General features: G+C 38.8%; 3 protein-coding genes across 3 annotated transcripts; all 3 read left to right on the top strand.

Annotated features, from left to right (window-relative positions):
* Positions 1–236: 236 nt before the first annotated feature.
* MONOS_5800 (uncharacterized protein) lies at positions 237–6,557 on the top strand (the record flags this gene model as incomplete). Its single annotated transcript, XM_067875982.1, has 1 exon — positions 237–6,557. One exon carries the CDS (start codon positions 237–239, stop codon positions 6,555–6,557), a length of 6,321 nt encoding a protein of 2,106 aa, XP_067732092.1.
* A 1,054-nt stretch (positions 6,558–7,611) lies between these two features.
* Positions 7,612–8,376, top strand: MONOS_5801 (uncharacterized protein; the record flags this gene model as incomplete). Its single annotated transcript, XM_067875983.1, has 3 exons — positions 7,612–7,642; positions 7,922–8,060; positions 8,142–8,376. The coding sequence occupies 3 exons, from the start codon at positions 7,612–7,614 to the stop codon at positions 8,374–8,376; spliced, it is 405 nt and encodes a 134-aa protein (XP_067732091.1).
* A 2,141-nt stretch (positions 8,377–10,517) lies between these two features.
* Positions 10,518–20,312, top strand: MONOS_5802 (uncharacterized protein). Its single transcript, XM_067875984.1, has 6 exons — positions 10,518–10,558; positions 10,635–10,797; positions 10,901–11,832; positions 12,105–12,314; positions 12,525–17,618; positions 17,885–20,312. Exons 1-6 carry the CDS (start codon positions 10,537–10,539, stop codon positions 19,894–19,896), a joined length of 8,433 nt encoding a protein of 2,810 aa, XP_067732090.1. The 5' UTR covers positions 10,518–10,536; the 3' UTR covers positions 19,897–20,312.
* Positions 20,313–22,200: the final 1,888 nt, after the last annotated feature.

Genomic DNA, 22,200 nt, shown 5'->3' with positions numbered 1-22,200 from the left:
GTATATTTTTTGCTGGAGAAAAAGAATCGAATCAGACATCAATAAGTCTGAAGTATTGCATTTTCCAAAATAATAAAGCTGAAAATAACGCATATGGGCATGACATACACATTGCTTTTTACCAGAAGTGGAAGTCAATCAATGAAAGCAACATTTCTTTTTGTTATTCATTAAGTCCATCACCAAGAATCACAAGATGCAATGATGGAGACTATGAATGTTCGAACATATCAGATATGAGTTTGTGGATGAAAGACAATGAGAATAATTATCTAATAACAGCTGATTATTCAGTCGGAATTGATCATGGGCAGTGTGGTTTTGCTCCTTTATGTCGCTCAATCAAATATTCACTTGGAAGAATAACAGGCAGCTTGAATAAAACTCTGATCCTGCGACCAAGTGTGTTCAAAGAAGAACAAATAACGATTTCTTCCGGAGAATTCAGTGTTTGTGGATTGTCAAAGAACGAATGTGTTGTACAATCAGCATCATCGTCATTATCTGTTATTAATGTTGCATCTGGAACTTTTTGCGTTCAAAAAGTGACAATGCTTCAAGGAAATGCAGAGAGTGGTGCAAGCATGCCATTTGTGGTGATGGATGGAGATGGATCGTTGACAATAAAGGAATGTGAAATATCATCAATTGAAAGTTCATTACAGCTTGAAGCGTCTTTTATAAACGTACGTGGAGGGAGTGTGCAATTATCAGGAGTTGGGATAACAAGCATGAATTTCTTGTCGGACAGTTTCATTGCATGCAATGTCAATCAGTTAAGTTCAGTTTTATATGTGGTAAACACAAACTTTTCGCTGATTCAAAGGATGTCTGGAAATGGAGGTGTGATTGAGTGGCGCAACGCATCCTCAGGAAGAGTCGCTGTTGAAAACTGTCATTTAGAAAATATATCAGTGGGAAACAGTGGAGGAGGAATGATTTCCCGTGGAGAATTAATAGTGAATGGAACATCAAAATTTGAAGGATGCTATGCAGGAAATCCTATTGGAAAAGGAAGAGGAGGAGGATTGTATATTGATGTTGACTCCATTGAATCAAAATTCACAATATGTGAAAATGTGACGTTTTCAGTTGAGAACCTAAATAAAGCCTCTTACGGAAGAGATATTTTTATCTTCTGTGAATGTGGAATTTTGTTGAAGGAGAAGATTGACAGATCATCCATCAGATTCATAAAAAATGACAATTGTATAAATTTTGGAGATGATTTGTCTGGATGTGAGAATGGGACAGTGATGCCTGTGATTCCGTTGCACGTGTATCTATGTGACTTGAAATCCCCCATATTCATTAAAGGGAGTGGTTTTGATCATTCGCATTGTGGACATTCGACTTTTTGCTGTTCAACAATCGATTTCTGCATACGTGAGAGAGTGAATGAATCGGTGAATGCGATGGAAGTGATATCATCAGCATCGATCAAGAATCCGTTTGTTGTGCCTTTGTTTCAAACATCTCAAATATCAATTTCTTCTTCACCAGCATCATCTTCTTTGAGCCAATATCCCTTGGTGAATGTTGCCTTGACTAACAATATCTCTTCTGACTGCAACAATATCATTCAATGCATTGGCAGTTTTTCTCTATCTTTTCTCTCTTTTGTTCTTCCTTGTATTCTTCCTTCTTCAATATCTTCGATTATTCAGTCAACAATCTTTCTCTCTTTGAGCAATGTTTCGATTGTATTTTCAGCTGATTCTCTTGAGAGCTCTGTGGCATTTTCGTTAATTCATGTGAGTGGAGGTGAATTGGAGCTCACAAGATTGGTTGTTTCTGAGGATATCACTTTCGCTGCGCTTTCGCCAATCAATGTGAATGGAGCATCACAAGTGGCAGTTGAGGGATGCACATTGACAGATTTGAAAAATGATGGAGGAAGTGGAGGATGCGTGAAAGTGGAGATGAGTGGTGGAGGAACCATATCGATCAAGAACACGAGCATATCATCAAAGTGCAAAAACGAAGAAGGACTGAGAGGAGGAGGGATGATGATATCAGTTGGAAGTGGAGGAAGTTTTGAAATGAAAAATGTGAATTTGTCTGAATGTGAAGTTCCATCAGAGGATGTTGAGGATGGAGGAAAGGGAATGGGAGGAGGGATGTTTGCTGCATTGCCAGAGGAAATAGAGAAATTTATGATGGAAGAGATGGCATTTGAGGGATGCAATGCCTGGAAAGGGAAGAATATGTTTGTTTCTGGATGGGATCTGAGTGAGATTGTGAATGAGAATAGCTTCAAATGGGAGATGAGTTCTGAGGAGTTGGGATCGTTGGATGAGCTATGTGGATGGGAGAGGAAGATAACAGGAGAAGGGGGATATGTGATTCCGCTTGTTGTGTATTTGTGGGATAATTGGAGTGGAGATGGGTTTGTTTCGAAAGAGAAAGGAGGAGACTTCAGTGGATGTGGATATTCAGAAGTGCCATGTTCGTCGATTGATCACATGATCAAAATGCGATTTTCTCCAGTTGCTTTGGAGAAATCGATCATCAAAGTGGAAGAATCAGCTTCACTCAAACATTCAGTTACTTTGCTGCCTTCAAAACCGTCCGATGAGAACAGACATTTGATTTCAATCGAAGGAGGTGATGAGGCTGTACACTTGTTCATTTCTGATGATGGAAATTCCTCAGATGATGGCTCGCTGATCTCTAATTCAGTGAATTTAACTTTCTCAAGCGTTATTATTGATCTTCCGAGCAGATGTGAGTTCTGCAAATCGTTCGTCCACTCTGTCCATTCAGTGTCTTTCTCTCTTTGCAAATTCATTCCATTTGACACCTCGTCACCTTCTTCCTTGTGTGTGCTCGACATTGTGGAGGGAGATGTCTCCCTGGAACACTGTACCGTTGTGACTTTGTCTCTTGCAAACCCATTTCTGCGACTTTCTGCTAATTTCCATTCTGTGCACATGCACAACACATCATTCACAAATTCGTCTGTTTCTTCTGATTGCTTCATATCAGTTTTCCCTTCTGAACTCCATTCAAATCAGTTGGCTTTAGGAAATTCACCTGATTTGCCAGTGGATTGCCCATCAATGAACATGACATCTGTCACAGTCGAGAATGTGTCGAGAACTGAGGAAGGATCAGTGTTTTTGGGTGTGAAAGAGTTTGCTGGATTGGATTGTGGAATGGAGAATTGTACATTCTGGAACTGCATCAGCCGGCAAAGCAACAGAGGAGGAGGGCTGATGATGCACATGAAGAATGAGGAATCAAGTCTGGGAGTGAAAAACTGTGCATTTGTGTTGTGCACTTGTTCTGAGAGCACAGGGAGAGGAGGCGGAATGATGCTGGACTTTTGTGATCCAGATGCTCCTTTTCAAACCCCTTCAAGCCCGCTTCTTCTTCACGTTGAGAGTGTTCAATTCATGATGAACAGTGCATTCATGGGAAAGGATATGTTTATTAACTGCTATTCGATCGATAAGCAGATCAATGAAACACTTTTTGCTCTTGACTTTTCGCAATCCTCACTGCGTATGAACACATCGATTTGTGGAAGCGACTTGACACATTCAGACATCGATCTCATCCCGCTGATCACATTTCTGTACACGCCGCAGGTGTTTGTGTCGATGAAGTTTGAAGACAGCAACCAGTGTGGGAAGCAGGACAATCCTTGCCGAAGCGTGTCACACGGAGTGAGGCATGTGCAGGTTGGGCTATTCAATGCGATTTGTGTTGATTCATCAACAGTGGTTGTTGAACCGACAGTCATTAGCAATCTCACGCTGAAGTCAATCATCAAACAGCAATCAATAATTCATTTCAATTCATTGATTGAAAAGATATTTGACGGATCTTGGATAATAATGTTTGAAAATGAATGTTTGGTTGAAAGTTGTTTGTTTTCATTTGGCGAGCATTTCTCAGCTGAGCACACAGCAATTATGAAGCAATTGAATGGTTCATTGACATTTGAAAATTGTATCATGCAATCTTCATCAATTGAGTTCATCCTCAATTCAAGCCTTTTTGTGATTGAAGGTGGCTCATTTGAGATAGTGAAGGGCTCGATAAATGTGATGAGCACAACGCATCAGTTATTTTTCTTCAAAAGCGGGTCGATTGCAACAATAAATCAGATCAAGATATTGGAAATAAAAACGACCGAAAATACGATTATTGCTGAACCAGGTTCATCAGTGAATATCACTCAACTGATAGCATCAGATATTCTGCTGCATGGGGAAAGCTTTATTTCTCTGATAAAAGAGAAGAATCAACATGTCAATGAGAAAGATGTTGGAGAAAGGGTTGTTCTGCAGATGGGCATTTCATCATTCTCAAACATCACCAGCAACAACAGCATCAATTCCCGTATGGTTGAGTCAGCCTGTGAAAAAACAAGAAGCCAATTGTTGAATTGTTCATTTGAAAGATGTTTCACACCTTCAAAGAAAGGGAGCTTGGTTAAAATATCCACTGGGTCATCTCTGTCTTTGCAAACATGTGAACTGACTGGGTCTGATGATGAGTTTCGGAGTAAAAAGAATTCAGCAAATGATGATGTGTGCAAATGGAATGGATCGCTTGTTGATGTTGTGAAGAGTTCTGTTTTGATGAAAGATACAACAATCTCGAATTCACCAGAGGGTGGAATCACAATGAGTGGAGGAAATGTGATTATTGAGATGGGGTTATTTGAGAACAATAATCCATCAATTGAAAAGTATCCATCATTGAGAAAAAATATCATCTGTTCTGGTTCTGGAACATTGAATGTGATGAGTTTGAAAGGAGGAAATGGATTGAAGGATAACACATCACTTTGGATGTTGAATGACGGATGCAGTTTTGAAGGGATTGTTTCAGAAAGGGATTCATCATTCTTCATTCCTGTGCTGGAGAGTGTGGAAGCAAAAGAAACAACAGATAGAATGAAACTAACATTCAAAGGATTGCTTCTTGTTCCATGCAACTTGTCATTCTCAGTTGTGAAGAGGAAGGGAGAAGAGAAAGAGGTTGAAAAGCATGATTTTGATTCAAATGGATTTTTGTCAGAAAGAAAAGTTGAAGGAAGTGTGGCAAAAGATCTCCTCAACAATTGTGGAAATGAAATCGAGGTGAGTGTTTCTGTTTTGTTTGGAAATGCAGAATCTCCTTCATCAACGAAATCATTTATTCTGAAGAATGCAAGTGAAAGTCAGTTAAATGGAGATGAAAGAATTGTTGAAGGAGGAAAAGAAGAAAAATCATGGGCTTTCATAATTGCAGTTATATTTATTATTATGTTCTTAATAGTTCTTGTTGTGTCTATTATCCTTGCTGTTCGATGGAAGAAGCAAAAGAGACGAACAGAAGAATTGGAGATAATCGTGGAAGACAATATTAAAAAGGATCCGAAGGTATTTGAGATGGTGACAATGGAGATGTCACCAGAAGAGCAGTGGAGGAGAGCAGAGAGAGAGGCAGAGAAGAAGAATGAAGAGAGGATGAAGAAGAGAATGAATGGGAAGCAGATGGTGCATTCTGAGTCAGAAGAGTATCTTTTGAGCGAGAGTGGCTCCACTGAATATATATTGGGAAAGGATTCAGGCAAGATTCCAGAATGGGCACTGGAGAAAGCTGATGAGAAAGAAGAAGATATTTCGAGAAAGAGAACTCCATCACCATCCATTTCATCCACTTCAACTACTTCCACCACAGACACTTCAGACACTGAATCCACATTTGTCAGAACAGAAAGCCTGTGCCCGACCACCTCATCGATGTCGAATCTGGTGGATGCAATGGCATGCTCATCGCCTCACGAGAAACTGATTGTGGATCTAAGAGATTCGCTATTCATGCTGCTGCATGGGAGGAACGAAAAGAAGGAGATGGCGATTGGCTCGTTGAAAGAAAGAGAGCAAACAGCTACTCAAATCCTGTTCTGGGTGGCGAATGGAGCCATTCACTCATTTGACGAAATGGAAAATCCTCTTTCTTCTCTTTCCAATCTGAGTCCTCACATTGTGCTGTTTTCTGAACACATGGTGATCTGCATTGTGATGCATTCAGATTTATTGTCTGATGATGATTCGGATTCTTCTTCCATCTCCTCATCAACTGTTGTGACTTCTGCCAGCGATGATGATGATGACTCTCTGCCCTCTTCCGCCTTTGAGAATGAGGATAGCTTCAAAAAAGAGTGCTTGAGATGGAAGGCACCAGAGCTGCAGATGAACAAGAAGATGGGAGCAACAAAGGAATCAGTTGCATTTTCGATTGGGATGATGTTGTGGGAGTGCTTGACACTTCAGATCCCATTTGGAGAATACGAGGCAGAGATTGCTGGGCAGAAGATTGTGAACGGTGAGAGGCAAAATCTTGAAGTAATTAACTCCTCAAAGCTATTTGGGGTGATTCATCGATGTGTTTCGCACAATCCATCGGATCGGCCAAGCCTTGTGGAGGTTAAAAGAGAGCTGATCAAAATATTTCCACCAGAAGCAGCAATGCTCACAATGTCCGATGCTGTTGATGTGGATGAGCCAAGAACTCAGGAGGCCAATGAATCCTCTTCAAAAATGAGCTTTTGTTGAAGATTGTTTTATTAAAAAACGGCTGGAGCCCAAAGATAAATTGTTGCCAGATTATAACGGGTTATTTGGGGAAAATTGGAGAAAAGAGATTTGCTCAATAACTTTGAACAGCCATCCTGTATCGTGCATATGTTTCGAAAGAAGAAATATGGGCAAGAAATTTATTGTGTTTGCAAATGTGCATTATTAATTGTGATATATTCTGAGTGTTGAAGAACTGAACATGGCTGATGGTATTTGTCAAAATGAACTTTTCTGAACGAAAAACGAACGCTTCATTGTTGCTTGTTTTCAATCATCATCAACTTGTTTGAGAACAAATGATGAGAGATAAGAAGGAAGGCAATTTTTTGTGATAAGTTTTTTTCATTCTCTTTCCTTGACAGAGTTTTTTTCTCTTCTTCTTTGAGAATTTTTAAATAATTATATTTTTATTAATCGAAATATTTTAAGTTTTGATTTTCCAATTTTTGATTTACCATAGAATAATAGAATAGGGTCAAATTTCTTTTTTTTTTTTTTTTTTTTTTTTTTTTTTTTTTTTTTTTATTTTATTTTATTTTATTTTATTTTTATTTTTTATTTAAAATAAAACTTTTTCTGTAATGAATGAATGATTCAGAAACACGCATTTCAATGAATAAGGAGTATTTTTTGGTTATAAAGACTATTTGTACAAGAAAAAATATTTTTAATATGGAGATTGTTTTAAATGGAAGTTGGCAGGGAAGGAGAGAGAGAGAGAGAGAGAGAGAGAGAGAGAGAGAGAGAGTTAGAGTGGAGTGTGTTTAAAAACTCTCGTTGAAATTCTGTCGGTTACAGGTTGAATCAAAAGAAATGAATTCTAAAAAAACATGCATCAAATGTTCAAAAAATTAAATTTCAATGAAAATTGAAATTTATAATAACAAAAAATAAATTGGCTTAATGACCGTGACCCAAAAAATTGAAAATGAAAAAGGATATTGCGAGGAAATCAACTGAGGGTCAGCTGAAGCTGCTGGAGGCGATGCTATCATTCAAATATAGGTAATTTCGGAATCCGCTGGAGCAAATGGTGCAAATGGTTAATAATGGAGCTGTGCGTATGGAGGATGAATACAACAGCAAAAAATTCAGCAAAATTCGAATCAAGTGTTCGGTAAAGGCTGTTTGGCAAGGTAAGTTTGTTTCCAAAATTGGAAGGCCAGCTGTTGTCATTGGTTAAAAAGAAAATACTGTTCTTGATGAAATAAAAAAAGAATAACTATCTGGAGCCAGCCTAACCATCAAGAAAATGCGTGAACAGGCTTGTTTTAATATCCTTTGAAATGAATTAATAAATATTAATTGGATTGAAAATGTTGTTAATGATTTAAAACCAGAAAACGCGCAAGATGTTAAAGTTTCTTCGTCAGTTGCCTACGATTTTATCAAACGACATCCAGAGCTGAAGACATCAAAGCCGAAAATTGTTGACGCGAACAGGCTTGCGGTATCATGCCAACAAGTTCTAAAGCCCTGGTATGATATGCTCAACTGATTGCATCAGAACAACAGTTACAACAACGCACTGATTTTCAACGTGGACGAGTCTTCACTCAGGGTTCCCTACAGCTCCAATCGGAATGTCGTTCATCCGGCAAATACTAAACCCGGTTTCGCCAAATCTGCGGCGCGAATGGCGAATTCCACACTGATTGCGGCGGTCGCAGCTGATGGACAATCACTTCCTTCAGTGATTCTGTGGCCAAGTCTCAAACTTCCTGATGACTTGAAGCCTCTTCAGTCTTCAAATCTTGAGAATTGGCTGAACAAATGTGGATGGATGGAATCTTAGAAGTTCAGAAAATATGCACAAACAATTTCTCTCCCTTCGATCAAAGAAAGATGACAACGCTTGTCACTCGACATATCACACTGATTTCTTTTGATCGACTCACACGTTTCTCGTGCAGACCCAACAATTTGGAGAGAGTTCATAAAAGAAAATGTGGATGTTGTGACATTCGTCCCTCACAACACACACATCTGCCAGCGACTTGACCGAGGAGTATTTGCCGTTCTCAAATCAGAGCTGACTTCTCGGTACAAAGCACATTCATCTTCATTTTTATCTGCGAAAAGAACAGCTCTTGAAGAAACTCTCCGACAATCAATTCATTCGACGTTATCACCTTCAGTCAAAAAAAGAGCTTTGAAATGCAGCAGCGTGCTGAAAGACTCATCTGGGAAAGATCTGATAAATCTTCCTCTATAATCGATAAATCCTCTTCATTCTAATAAAAATCGATTTGACTTCAACGGAGAAGAAATAACAGAAGAAAAGGTGCTAAATGAGTGGGATGATTATTTGAAAAAGAAAAGCGAAATGGAAAATGAAAAAGAAAACATTTCTGATGAAGAAAATGATGAAACAATGGATTTTTCAAAAAAAAAAATGAAGTGCACTTGCTGACTTCAGCTCACCTTTTTCAAGGTGATGCAGTTGTTTTATCAATCCATCGAAATGATTAGTGATGTGATATATCAGCTATAGATCCATCTCGATTGAGATCAACCAATATTATCGATTAATGTATTTCTGATGGTAGCTATCATCTTGTGCAACAAGTTGGAATAAGCAATGATAATATGATAGAGATCGAGAGTCATTGCTGATACTCTTAGGGCTTTATCATGATTAGATAGGGCTATGATTTAATCTTGACCTTTTTTCTTTATCTAGACCTTTTTCTTTTTTGTCATGCTTTTAGCTTTACACAAGCCTGTGATAAATAAAAAATGACCAGAAATGTTTGAAATGTCTTAATTTCCTTATTTTGTATTTTTTATCAAATATTTCATGTTCTTCAAAAAGATCGAGGATTGAAATAATTTTATGTTTTGATCATTGACTTGCTACTTTTCCAGTGAATATTTTTTATTAAAAGTTTAAAGCTATCATATCATAATACATCGTTTCTTTTTTATAAGTAAAACTTGTTTAAAACTTTCTCAACTTGTTTTTTTAGCACTTTTTCTCATTTCATACATTTTTTTTTGAAAAACACGATTTCAGAGACATGCATCCATTTGTTTTAAAATTTAATGAAATGAAATAAAAACAAATATGAAATGAAATGATATCTCAAAGAAAAAACAACAAAATATTTGTATATGACGAACAATTTTCAGATCAAAATTTTCATATGTTCTACCATTTCGCTTCAAATTCTTGTTCAATTCTTTTTCTTTTCAGAATTAAATAATAATATACAATAAATAACACCTTGTTTTTATTTTTTATGTGCCTAAAATTTACACAAATTCATATATGTTCCGAAAATCGTGTTTTAAGCAAAAACAGTAAAATGAGAAAAAAAGGTTAAAAATAAAATTGAAAAAGGAAAAAACAAGTTAAAATAATAATATAGGAATGAAGAATTGTGATGCTATGGCTTAAAACGTTCAGTATGAAATATTCGTTTCACAGCCAGCAAGTCTTTGATCTGGGTCCAAAAATAATAAAAATTTTGAATATTTTTTTGAACATAAAAATTACAAAAAATTTTTTAACAGAATTCTGAAAAACTAAAGTTTCAGAAAGTCTATTTATTTTGTTTTTGTTTTTAGCCTTTACACAAATCAAAAAAGCAAAAATAAGTTCCAAAAAAAACAGGGTTGAGATAAAATTTTTAGGTCAAGATAAAATATGCACCCTATTCAGTGATGTTCTATTAAGAAGGAGTAATTGATTGGCGTAATCGATATGTATCTATAGCTGATATACCATATCTCTATGATTTCACCATGTTGATATGAAGACGATTTTGTAAAATGAAGCATTAAAACCAACGGCAAAAACAAATGATAAATATTTTTTCGATTTTGCATTTATTTTTATTCAAAGTCATATGAAAAATAAGTGAGAGAAAATAAGTTTATATTATTAACGTTCAAATATATTTTCAAAATATTTCTCAATTAAAATTGTAAACCATTAATTATCATTTATAAAATGTCATCAAAGGCAAGTCAAGGTTTGACGAGATAAATACTTGTTAATTCGAACGATTAAATATAAAATTATGAATAATGATGAAAATGATTGAGTAGAAAAACTGAATGCATTTAAGGCTGCATTGGCATCGAAAGATGCGGATCAGATACTTGCGACAGGTGCAGAGTTTACAAAAGCGTTTTCCAAAAAAATAACTTGTGTGCAAAACAAAGATCTGGAATCAGAGGAATTTTTTTTTAGCGTTCTTTCGCTTTACGAGTTTGCATTTTTAACATTATATTTAATATCAAAATAACATTTTAAAAAATGAAAAAAAATCAATAATTCGTTGACAATTGTGATGAAATTTAATTTTTTGTAGACACGAAAGACCAGACATTGTTGAACTTGGCTGCGATTCTATGAAGTCATTTCTTCACAAAGAAATTAATTCGAAGCGTTTTTCTGAAACTGTCGGATTTCCTGTGTTTATAAACACACTTAAAAAATGGTCAGCAAATCCTGTTATCGTACACAAGCTAACTTCACTTTACTGGTCATTGAGCTCATCAGAGGACCATAAAAAGACAATCGGAAAATCAGAGATTTATGGTTGCTTACGTTCTTCGCTAGAGACGATGAAAGAGCATGCAAATGTTGTTCAAATAACATGTGCAACAATTCAGAGACTTGCGCGTGATCCGGTGGCAAAGCAACAATTTGTTGCGCAACATTTTTTGCCGCTTGTTTCTGATGCCTGCCGAGCTTTTATTCTGAGCGATGTTTCTGTCGTGCAGTCAGCCCTTGGAGCGCTGTGGAATCTGATGGATGCTGAGTGCAGCGGACTTGTTGCAGAAGAAATTGTGTCAGGCCGCGTGATGGAGTGTGCTGGCGAGGCGTTGAATGTCTGGGGAGAGAAAGATTTGACTGTGGCGAAAAACGGAGCAGGATGCATCTGGTTTGCGTCGAGTGCGGCGCTGGTTAGAGAGAAAGTGGCACAAACAGAAGGATGCTTTGCGGTGGAGGAGATGGGAAAAGACGGAGGCGTTCTTGTTGTGCGGAGATGGCTGGACAAGTTGGGGGAGAAAGAAGCAAACGAAAAAGAAAAGGCAAAAATAGAAAGCGATGGAGAAAGCAAGAAAGAAGAAAAGAAAGAAGAAAGCGACTCCAACTCAGCCGATTACGCAGGGGCAACTTTCCACCATCAAAAGGGGCTTCTTGAAGGAATTGCGTTGGCTTTGAGAACGTTTGGTCCAACTGAAGTGTCGCTGCTTCGATCGATTCCGCTGGCCATATCAAACTTGGCGAATGAAGGTGTGCAATCTATTTAATTTATAATATATTTTATTTTATAAAAAATTGAACAATTTATTTCTTTTTCTTTTTTTTTTTAAATGAATTTTATTTTACTAAATTTTCAAAAATAAATATTTTTTGAATGTCGTTAACTCTTTCAACAAATTCCCAACAAAACCTTGCAAATACATCCTCTGTGCTTATTTTATTTATCTTATCTTATTTTATTTATTATTATTTATTTCATTTATTTCATTTATTTCATTCATTTGTTTCATTCCTTTTTTCAGACCAACTCATCGTCCCCCTCTTCAGCAGCGGTGTGATCAGCGCTCTTCTTCAAGCTCTGTGCGCCAATGGCGCGTCAATCGAAGAGAAGAGCACTGAAATGACAGCCATCATCCAGTCGCTCAGCACAGTCGTCAGCAGAGTCCACCCTCTCTCCAACTGCGCTCGCTCTGTTCCCCTCTCAGCAATGCAGCCAAAGACGGTGGATGATGGTTTGAATGAGAAATTTTAATTGCTATTATTATTATTGATAATATTTATTTATTTCATTGTATATTTTAAAATTAACTTGATCTATTTGGATTAATATATCTGATACTTTTTATCTTCATTTGATATTCCTTATATTTCTTTCCTTATAAACTAACTTTCTCTTTCTCTCTCTAATATTAAAAATATATTCAATCTTCTTCTTCTCCCAGTTGCTGACTTCTGCCACTCCCGTCTTCACCAGAGTCTTGTTCCCGTGCCCATCAGCGTCATCCAAAGCACACTTTACTCTTCTTTCCATCCAAACGATGCAACATCAGCAACATCATCAAGCATTCAATACTCTTCAGTCACTGAAACATTCTCTTCTCTTCTGACTCATCTGATGTCTGTGGATGTGACAGCTGTTGAGCCCCTCTCTGTCGTCCTCGCATTCATCGTGAATTGCCTCAGACACCTCGACGAGGCTGCTCAGATGAAGATGAACGCTTCTGCTTCTTCTTCTTCTGATGCTACTGCTGCTGCTGCTTCTACTGATCCAACATCTTCTTCTCCTTCTTCTTCTCCTTCTTCTGGTTCATCATCAGCATCATTAGCATCTGCTTCCTCATCCTTCATGCAACTGACACGCACCAACCCCAAACTCTTCCTTTCTGCCCTGTCTTCTTCTTCCTCTTCTTCTTCTTCTTCCTCCTCTCCCCAGCTTCTGTATGCTGATCAAGAATGCAGCACATTCATCGAGCTCTTCTCTTCTGCCGATGTTATTTCTGTGCTCCATTCATTCGTTGCTGCTGCTTTATCTTCCATTCCTTCTTCTTCTTCTTCCTTTTCCTCTTCATCTTCTTCAGATGTTTCTGATCCTTCTCTTGAGAGTCAAATTGAAGATGCAGCATCAGCCACACGCTCCCCCGTCGCCTCCATCTTCCTCCTCTTCTCGTCCCTCTGCTCTGCCACCACCCCTTCAACAGCTTCTTCCACATCCAATGGAGCTAGTTCATTCTCTTCTTCTTCTTCTCTTTCTCCTCTTTCTCCTTCTCCGTCTGCTTCTTCTGCTCCAACAGCCGCCCTCTCAGCCATTTTGGAGCTTCCTTCGATCTTCACCCAGCTTCTGTCTGTGATTGAGAGAGAGACAGCAACTATTGAGAAGATGATGAAAGGAGAACTGGATAGAAAGAAGGCAACTGCAGAAGCAAAAGAAGAAGGAGGAGGAGGAGAAATTGGAGAAAGTGCAAAAGGAGAAGGAGAAGGAGAAGAAGATGCAGAAGCAGAAGAAGACGATGCAACATATGCTGCCTCTGTCTTCTACTCATTGTACTCTTCTCTCTCTCTCCTCTCCCATCTGATCACTCTGAAGCCCTGCCGCGACGCCCTCACCGCTGCCACGCCTTCCATTCTGTCCACTCTTTCCTCTTTCTTCCGCTCCATTCTGCCTGTTTGGTCTCAGCAGTCAGCAGCACACAACAGAAGAAGCAGAAGAAGAACGTCTTCTGCCTCTTCTGCCTCATTCTCGGCGCTTCCATCTTCGTTGGCTAGCCAAGAAGCAGAGCAGACACAAGCTGGCTCTCCTTCTTCACCATCTTCTTCTACTTCTTCAATCAGTACAATCACATCCTCTGTGGGAATATCTGCCTTCTTCTCCTCTCCTCTTCTTCCTTTCATCGTCCACTCTGCTTTGATGTGTGTGGCTGTCCTTGCAGATGCACACGATACCCTTTCTCTCCTGCTTAGTTCTCCTTCTTCTTCCTCTTCCTCGTCCTCTGCTGCTATTCAACAGGCAACCGGCTTCGATGTGCTTCTCTCTTCTATTCTTCGCATTGCCCTTGGAGAGAAAGTGACAGGAGCTTCATTCGCTCCATTGTCTCCTGCTGCTTCCCCTTCTGTCGGACCTGTCCCTTCGCCTTCTTCTTCCCCTTCTTTCTCTTTCTCCTCTTCTTTGCAGAGAAAAGTCTCTCTTTCCTCTACCTCCTCTTTGTCTCCACCTCCTTTCTCTCCTTTGCACTCGTTTACTCGCCCGCAGTCAGGTTCCTTCAGCACATCCACTTCTCTTTCGTTCTCTTTGACGCAGCACGCCCCACCCCCAATGATATTCTCGCCTTTTGCTCCTTTCTACACAACAGAATCGTCTTCTTCTTCTCTTTCTTCTTCCTCTTCAACCTCACCAAACTCTCCCTTCACTGCAGTTCTGTCGTATTCTGAGCTGAATCCGTTGCCTCCTCTCTCTTGTTTCACAGCCCTCCCCCTCTCTGTTCTCCAATGCACCATGTTTATCATCCATCGCTTAGCTTCTGATTCAGATGGAAGGAAACAGCTGTCATCAACAGGGATTGTGCCACTGCTGGTGGAAGTGATGCGGAGGATTGTGGAGTACAGGAAGAGCAGAAGAGGAGAAGCTGATGAAGAAGAAGAGGATGGAAAAGGAAAGGAAGAGTCAACTAAAGTCAAACAAATAGAAACGAAAGAAGGCAATGATAAAGATGAAAAACAGTCACAAACTTGTTCAGATGCCTCTCTTGTGATGATTGAGGTGTGTGTGTGTGTTCAGAAGCTGAGTCTGCTCTCTTCAAACAGAAAGGACATTGTGGCTGCTGGTGGAGCATTCTGCTTGTTAGAGTCACTTGCTGTGTTTGGTGGGATGACTCTATCATCAGGTGCAGATCTGTTGAATGTGAGTGAAGAATCAGGAAGTGACAATGGGGAAAAGGGAGGAGAAAAAGGGGAAGGAATGAATGGAGAAGGAGCAGAAGGAGTGAATGAAAGAGAAAACATAGAGAAGAAGACAAAATGTGCGAATGTTTCAGCCACGCTTCTTCGAGCACATTGTTTGTGCATTCAAGCATTGTCTGTGTCACCCGAGGCACAGAAGAGTCTGGTGGAAGGCGGAGGAGTGAAGTTGCTGAATGACGTGAAGGCGATTGTGGAGGAGAAGATGGCTGAGCTGGAGGCTGTGAAGGAGGAGGAGGTTGCGTATGATGAGGAGGAGAAATCAGAGCTTGTGCAGATTCTGCAGTCTTGTTCGTCGATCCAGGCAAATCTGGCGAGTGTTGTGGAGATTGTGGCGAAGGAGGCGAAGGAGAAGAGGGAGAAGAGGGAGAGGGAGAGGAAGGAGAAGGAAGAGAAGGAGAAGAGAGAAAAAGAGGAAAGAGAAAAAAGAGAGAAAGAAGAGAAGGAAAGAGAGTTGAGAAGAGAAATGGAAGAGAAGAAGGAGAAAGAGAGGAGAGAAGCAGAAGAGAAAGAGAGAGAAAGGAGGAAGGAGGAAGAGAGGAAGAGAGAAGAAGAGAGGAAGCAGAGAGAGAAAGAAAAAAGAGAACAAGAAGAGCGAGAAAGAGAAGAGAGAAGAAAGAGGGAGGAAGAGAAGAAGAAAGCAGAGGAAGAAGAGAAAGAGAGGAAGAGAAAAGAAAGAGAACAGAGAATCAAGGAAGAACAAGAAGCCAGGGCAAGAGCAAGAGCAGAGATTGAGAAGAAGAGAGAGGAAGAGAGGAAGAAGGAGGAAGAGAAGAGGAAAGAAGAGGAGAGAAGAAAGGAAGAAGAGAAGAAGAGAAAAGAAGAAGAGAAGGAAAGAATAAGGCAAGAGAAAGAGAAGGAGAAGGAGAGACAAAGAATGGAGAAGGAGAAGGAGAGACAAAGAATGGAGAAGGAGAGAGAAAAGAGAGAAAGAGAAGAAAGAGAAAGAAGAGAAAGAGAAGAACAGGAGAAAGAAGAGAAAGATGCAAAAGAAGAAGGATCGACATCAACAACAACAACATCATCATCAACATCATCAAATGGAGAAGAAGGCAAAGAAAGCAGTGGAAGCAGCAAAACTGAAGAAACCTCATCAAAAGCAGCATCACAAACAGGCTCAGACTCATCACAAGGAGAAGCATCAGCCACATCTGCTTCATCTGAAGGAGCAAAAGGAGAAAAAGGAGAGAAAGGAGAAGAGCCACCAAAGAGCAGCAGGACACGCAAGATGACGCTGAAGGAGAGGCTGAAGAGGACTTTGCTGAGTGCAAAGGCATCGCTGGAGTCGATGGGTGAAGATTTGTATACGGCACCAGAGGGAGAGGAGGAGAAAGAGAAAGAGAAAGAGAAAGCTAAAGAGAAGGAAAAAACTGAAAAGAAGAAGAAGATTGAAGAAGAGAAAGAAGAGGGTGAAGCAGAATCCGAATATGAAGAAGGTGAAGAGGAAGAAGAGGAAGAGGAAGAGGAAGAGGAAGAAGAGGAAGAAGAGGAAGAGGAAGAAGAGCAAACAGGCCCAACACTTGAAGAGATCCAGAGGCAGCGAGAAAGAGAGCTACGTGATTCTGCCTCTCAGCTGCGTCTGCTTCTGACACAATTAAACAGCATTATCACTCCCTCAACAAATAAACGAACTTCTTCTTCTTCTTCTTCTCTTTCAGAGCAGCTGGCTGAGCTGACTCCATCTGCACAGATATTGTCCTTGTTCAATCAGATCAACAAGACCCTCACTGTTATCACACGGCTGGTTATCCCCGAAGCAGCTAAGCCATCTCTTTCTCCTGTTTCGTCGGCTCCTGATGCTTCTTCAGTTGCTTCAACATCAGCTTCATCATCATCAAATGGATCTTCATCTCTAATGCAGGCAAGTTCAGATGCTGCTTCTTCTTCTGCTTCTTCTTCGACTTCATCAGACAATCAGTCTTCATCACAACAGAATAACACTGAAAACAAAGAAGAAGCCGAAACTAATTCCAAACCAAAGGAAGAAATTCAAAGAAGCTCATCAATTTCTTCACAAAGAAGACCTTCTGTTTCATCAACACCCACAAGAATGGTCACACCTTCACAGCCAATCACACCCGGAATGCTTCCTTCTCTTCAGCCGATGTTTTCAGCACTGAATTGCGAGTATGCGCTGGGGTATCTGATCCTGGAGTCGTTGAGGAGGGAAGAAGGGATCAGGAAAGAAAGAATGCTGTTGAGGGAGAAGATATTGAGAGATGCAGAGAGGGAGAAAGTGAGGGCGAATGTGGTGAAGCAGAAGATGGAGGAGAAGGGGGAGAATGAGGAGGAAGGAGAGAAGGAGAAAAGGAAAGAGGAGAAGAATGAAGAAGAACAAAAAGAAGAAGGAGAAGGAGAAAAAGAGAAAGAGAAAGAGAAAGAAGATGCAACATCACGACGTAGTTCCAAAGCCTCGTCATCAGGTGATTCAGATAGAGAACTGCTTCATGAACATATCAGAAAAGCAGAAGATGAGCAGATGAAAGAGCTGATGGCATCTGCAGAAGACGAAGAAGAGACGCTGTATGTGTCAAGGCATATTGTGAAGAAGGCGGTGGCTCTGATTGACATCTGCAGCAGAATCGGTTTGTGGGTAAGGGGGATTTGAATTTATTTTTATTGTTATTCTTTTCTTTTTCTTTTCTTTATTGGTGTTTTTTTGAATTTTTGATAATCATTTTATTCAATAACATTATTTTTTCATTCATAACTTCATTTTCTATGTAACTATTTATATTTTCTTTGAATTTCTTCAAATTTATTTATTTATTTATTTTATTTTATTTTATTTTATTTTATTTTATTTTATTTTATTTTATTTTATTTTATTTTATTTTATTTTATTTTTCAGAAAGTTGGCGTCAAAAAGTAAATCTTCATTTGATTCCTGAGGCACTTGTCTCGTTGTGCACTTTCCACATCCACAACATCATCAACAGAACAAACGCAGCCAACAAAACAACAACTGAAGCAGAAAACAAAGAAGAACATTCTTCTTCTTCTTCTTCTTCTGTTTCTTCTGATAATTCCACCTCTCTCTCTCTCCCCACCATCCCTCCATTGCCTTCTCTTCAAACTTCCAACCAGCTTCTCTCCTCTTCCTTGTCCATCCTCTCCTTCATCGCCACATCCAGTGCAAACGCCAATCAAATAGCTCAGTTGGGTGTGTATGCTTCTTTGCTGTATGTATTCGACTTGTACACACACCAGATGAACTTGTTCGAGAAAGAAAGAGCTTCTCTTGCTTCTTCTTCTTCTTCTTCTTCTTCAATTTCCTCTTCTTCTTCTTCTCTTCCTCCTCCTTTCTTCGTCTCTGCCTTCACTTCCCCTTCTTCTCCTTTCTGCCACCCAGTCATCATGTCACAGCTGCGCTCTGCCATCTCCATTGCATCTTCGCTTTTCGCCTTTGACTGTGCGGATGCGATGTTTGCAGAGCGAATTTTGCCTTCACTTCTTTCTCTCCTCTCATTCATCCACGCCTCTTCGGTGCAGCCCCTCCTGACGCTGATGCTGGCACAGAGGAAGAGAGCGATGGAGGAGGCGAAGGCGAAGGGAGAGGAGGAGATGAAGAAGAAGGAAAAGGAGACAGAGGAGAAAGGAGAAAAGGAAGAAGGAAAAGAAGAGAAAGAAGAGAAAACAGATGAAAAGCCAGCAACTTTAGCAGATTCATCTGAGGAAGTGCCCAAGAAATCAACCACTCCGCTTCCTGTGCTTCCTCCGAATGTTGTTCTCGATCGTGACTTGCTGCAGCGCCTGCTTGTGTGTCTGGTGAATGCTGCTAATTCTTCTGAGACAGCCGCTTCTACTCTGTTGATACTCCTCTCTCCTTCGCTGAATGCTCAAGTGATCTGCTTCAACATCATCAGGCTGTGTGATTTAGACCCGTTTGTATTGGTGCCTGCTTTGAATCTGACAGAGGCGATTTTGACTGTGGAAGAGGAAGAAGAGGAGGAGGAAGAGAAGGAGAAGGAGAAGGAAGAGGAAAAGAAGGAAGAAGGGAAAGAAGAAGGAAAAAAGAAAGAAGAGAAAGAGAAAGAGAAAGAGAAAGAGAAAGAATCAAAAACAGAAGACAAACCAAAAGAAGACTCCAAACCACAAAAGACATCGTCTTCTCCGCTTCGCCAGCCAGTTTCCGACTTCATCTCAAAAGGAGGAGCGCAGTTCATTCTCTTCCTCATCAACAGATGCATCTCCATTCTTGTCTCTCCAAAACACGTGTGCCTGCTAAAGATCCCTGTTCCACCTCATCTTCTGCCTTTTGCTAATGTGCTTCAGCAGTTCAAGGACGGACAATTAACAGCATTGCCACAAGCAACACAGCCCCCGCCTTCTCCTCAGGTGATTCAGCAGACTTGCGACATTTTCATCGGTGCAATCAAAGTGATGCAGCGTATGTGTGCCATTGCTATGATCTCTCACCCGCCCTCTGCGCCTCCGATGGCAGTGGACGCTGACCGCTCGCCTTCTCCTCGTTCTCTTTCACTTTTGACCCGGATGCTTTCACTGGGTGCTCTTCAGACGCTTCAGGGAGCTATTGTTGTCAGCTGTCCGTCTGCTGCGTCTTCTTTGTTCCCGTCGTCTGGGTTTGACAAGATCTCCCCTCTGTTCTTTGCTGGGTCCAGTGAGGCAACTGGCAGATGCTGCTTGGCGCTGTATGACTTGCTGCTTCTGAAGGATGCAGTGGATGGGGCACATGAGATGGAGATGGTGCCTCTGTTGAAGGGTGTGTGTGCAAGAACTTCGCTGTTTAACTCAAAGAAGTCTGCTGCTGAAGAGGCGAAGTGGTGTTTGGAGAGGATGGGCGTGAAGGAAGGGAGGTTTGGAATCATATTGGACTTTATTGGGAAAAAGATGGCAAGCTAAATAATAATTATTATTATGAAAAAATAAGGATGATGAATAAATTGAATGCGTAATATGGATTGCTTCTCCATCTTTTGTTTTCCCTTCCCTTCCCTTCCCTTTCCTTTCCTTTCCTTTCCATGTCTGGCTAAATGAATGTTATCCAATTTCACAGAGTATTTTGCACTTCTTTTATTTTTCCTATGAAAATGAATGCACCTTTTCTTTGGGGTTTTCATTTTCATTTTCTTTTCTTTTCTTTTCTTTCCTTTCCTTTCTTATTCGCTTTTTGTGTTTATTCGCTTTATTCGTATGTTCCTTTTTTTGATAAATCATTGAGAAACCTTTTTTTGAATGAAAAGTTTGTTGTCGATGAATTCCCAGTGTTAACAGAGATTCACCTCATTTTTCTTTGTTGCTGTGAAAAATCAAAAAAAATAAAATAAAAAAGCAAGTTGGTTTTCATTTGAATGTGTTGCATATTCACTTGGTTCAATCATTCACAAATAATTGCTGTGATATGCCACCGCTTGCTCGTGCTTATGTTAATGTCTAATTGATCAATTCTGTTTTTATTATTATTAATTTTCTTTTTATTCTTATTCTTCAATACTTCTCTATCACTAATTAATGCACACAAAAACTTTCCTCTTTTTTAATTTTTATTTTTTAAAGAGATTGATTCAACAGCCTCATTCTACCTCTTTAATATTTCAAAAAATTGTTTATGTTTTCTTTTGTTTTCTTTTGTTTTCTTTTGTTTTCTTTTGTTTTCTTTTGTTTTCTTTTGTTTTCTTTTGTTTTCTCCTATTTTACTTTCTGTATTCTTTCTCTTTGTCGCCACTTTTGTAGTTTTGGGTACAAATTAAACAAAATTCTTTACCTTTGTTTGTGTGTTGATTTCTTTTCTTTTTTTTCTTTCTTCTTTCTTTGATTTTATTTATTTATTTTTTATTCTTTTTTTTTTAAAAAAAAAAAAACTTCAGATTTTTATTTTAGCTTTCTCTTTAATAATGATAAAAAATTTAGCAAACTCAAAGAAAAACGAATTCCTCTTGAAAGGCAGTAAAATAACTGCCACATCAAACTCAAATGCGAAAAAGACTTGAAAGATGATGTTTGAAAGTGAAAATATTAAAAATAAATAAAGTAAAGAAAAGTGAAATAAAATTAAATAATTTAAAATAAAATAAAAAATGAATTTGCTTCTCTATACACAACTGAGAATATATATCCAATGAAAACATAACAGCAATTGCATCAACGAATGCAAATTCCACAGAAAAAGAACTCTTCGAAAATTAAAAAAAAAATACAGAAAGGCTCCAAAGAAATCTCTACAACACTTTATTTTCTCTCTCTCTTTCTCTCTCTCTCTCTCTCTCTAAAAAAATAAAAACAAAACAGTCAACTGAATCACACAACAAACTCAAAATCTCAATAATCGTTATGGAATCTGTTGAATAATTCATCTATTAATCATTTCGGTTACTATAAGACTCAAATAATCAATCAACAATGCATTCTCAACTCTGCGCTTTCGCGCTAAGATCAACTAGCAAGAGGCATTTTACAAACGCAATCAGAAAACAATTACAATTGTGAAATTATTAAATAAAAGATTGATGTACAACCAAAATAAATAACGACTAATAAATGGAATCAAAACGATGGCAATATAAAGATATGACAGCAATTAAATCTTGCCCAAATTTCAATATAAAATAAAATAAAATAAAATAACTCTAGGCTATCAATTAAATATTTAAAAAAATTTAAAATTCTCAAAAAAAAAAATTACTTACTTCAAGTATAACAGTAACTCTTACAAAGATTTGTACTTCCGCAACCGTATTTCTTTCCATATCCTTCTGAAGTGAACTGCCACATAACAATTCTGTCTTGAATGCGTTTCATTTGATTTCCATATGCATCACCAGGAAAAGAGCCATCCCACATAGTGAAATCATATGAAGAGCCATATTTAAAATAATAAGCGCACCAAATTGGGTAACGAATTTTCTCCATTGCCATTCTATGAAACAACCATTTAATGCTACCATATATAACTGGTTTATAACCTGCTGCTTTCAAGTAATCGCAAAACGAATTTGTGCACTCTGTCAGTTGAAATGAATTCAAGCTACATTCATGTCCAAGTTCTAATTCAATATCAACACCACAAAAAGAAGAAATATTCGCTTCTTGTAGTTGTTGGATAAATAATTGAGCTTGTTTTTTTGCGTTTTTCAAAGCAGAAGTGAGTGATTGAGAAACATTGGAGTCATGAAAAGTCGCAGTCCAATATGCACCAAATTCGATCCC

This window comes from Monocercomonoides exilis (genome assembly GCF_001643675.1).
Source record: "Monocercomonoides exilis strain PA203 chromosome Unknown scaffold10-1930038, whole genome shotgun sequence".
NCBI classification, from domain to species: domain Eukaryota; phylum Preaxostyla; order Oxymonadida; family Polymastigidae; genus Monocercomonoides; species Monocercomonoides exilis.
Note: the sequence above shows the minus strand (reverse complement) of the source record. Positions and strands in the feature narration are given on the sequence as shown.

What these genes read in the sequence shown, in the direction of transcription:
- MONOS_5802 (XM_067875984.1), top strand. Translation starts at nt 10,537, where the DNA reads ATGTCATCAAAGGCAAGTCAAG. An exon ending in AGCGTTCTTTCGCTTTACGA is followed by an intron (nt 10,798 to 10,900) that starts GTTTGCATTTTT and finishes AATTTTTTGTAG; the next exon opens with ACACGAAAGACCAGACATTG. An exon ending in TGACATCTGCAGCAGAATCG is followed by an intron (nt 17,619 to 17,884) that starts GTTTGTGGGTAA and finishes TTTATTTTTCAG; the next exon opens with AAAGTTGGCGTCAAAAAGTA.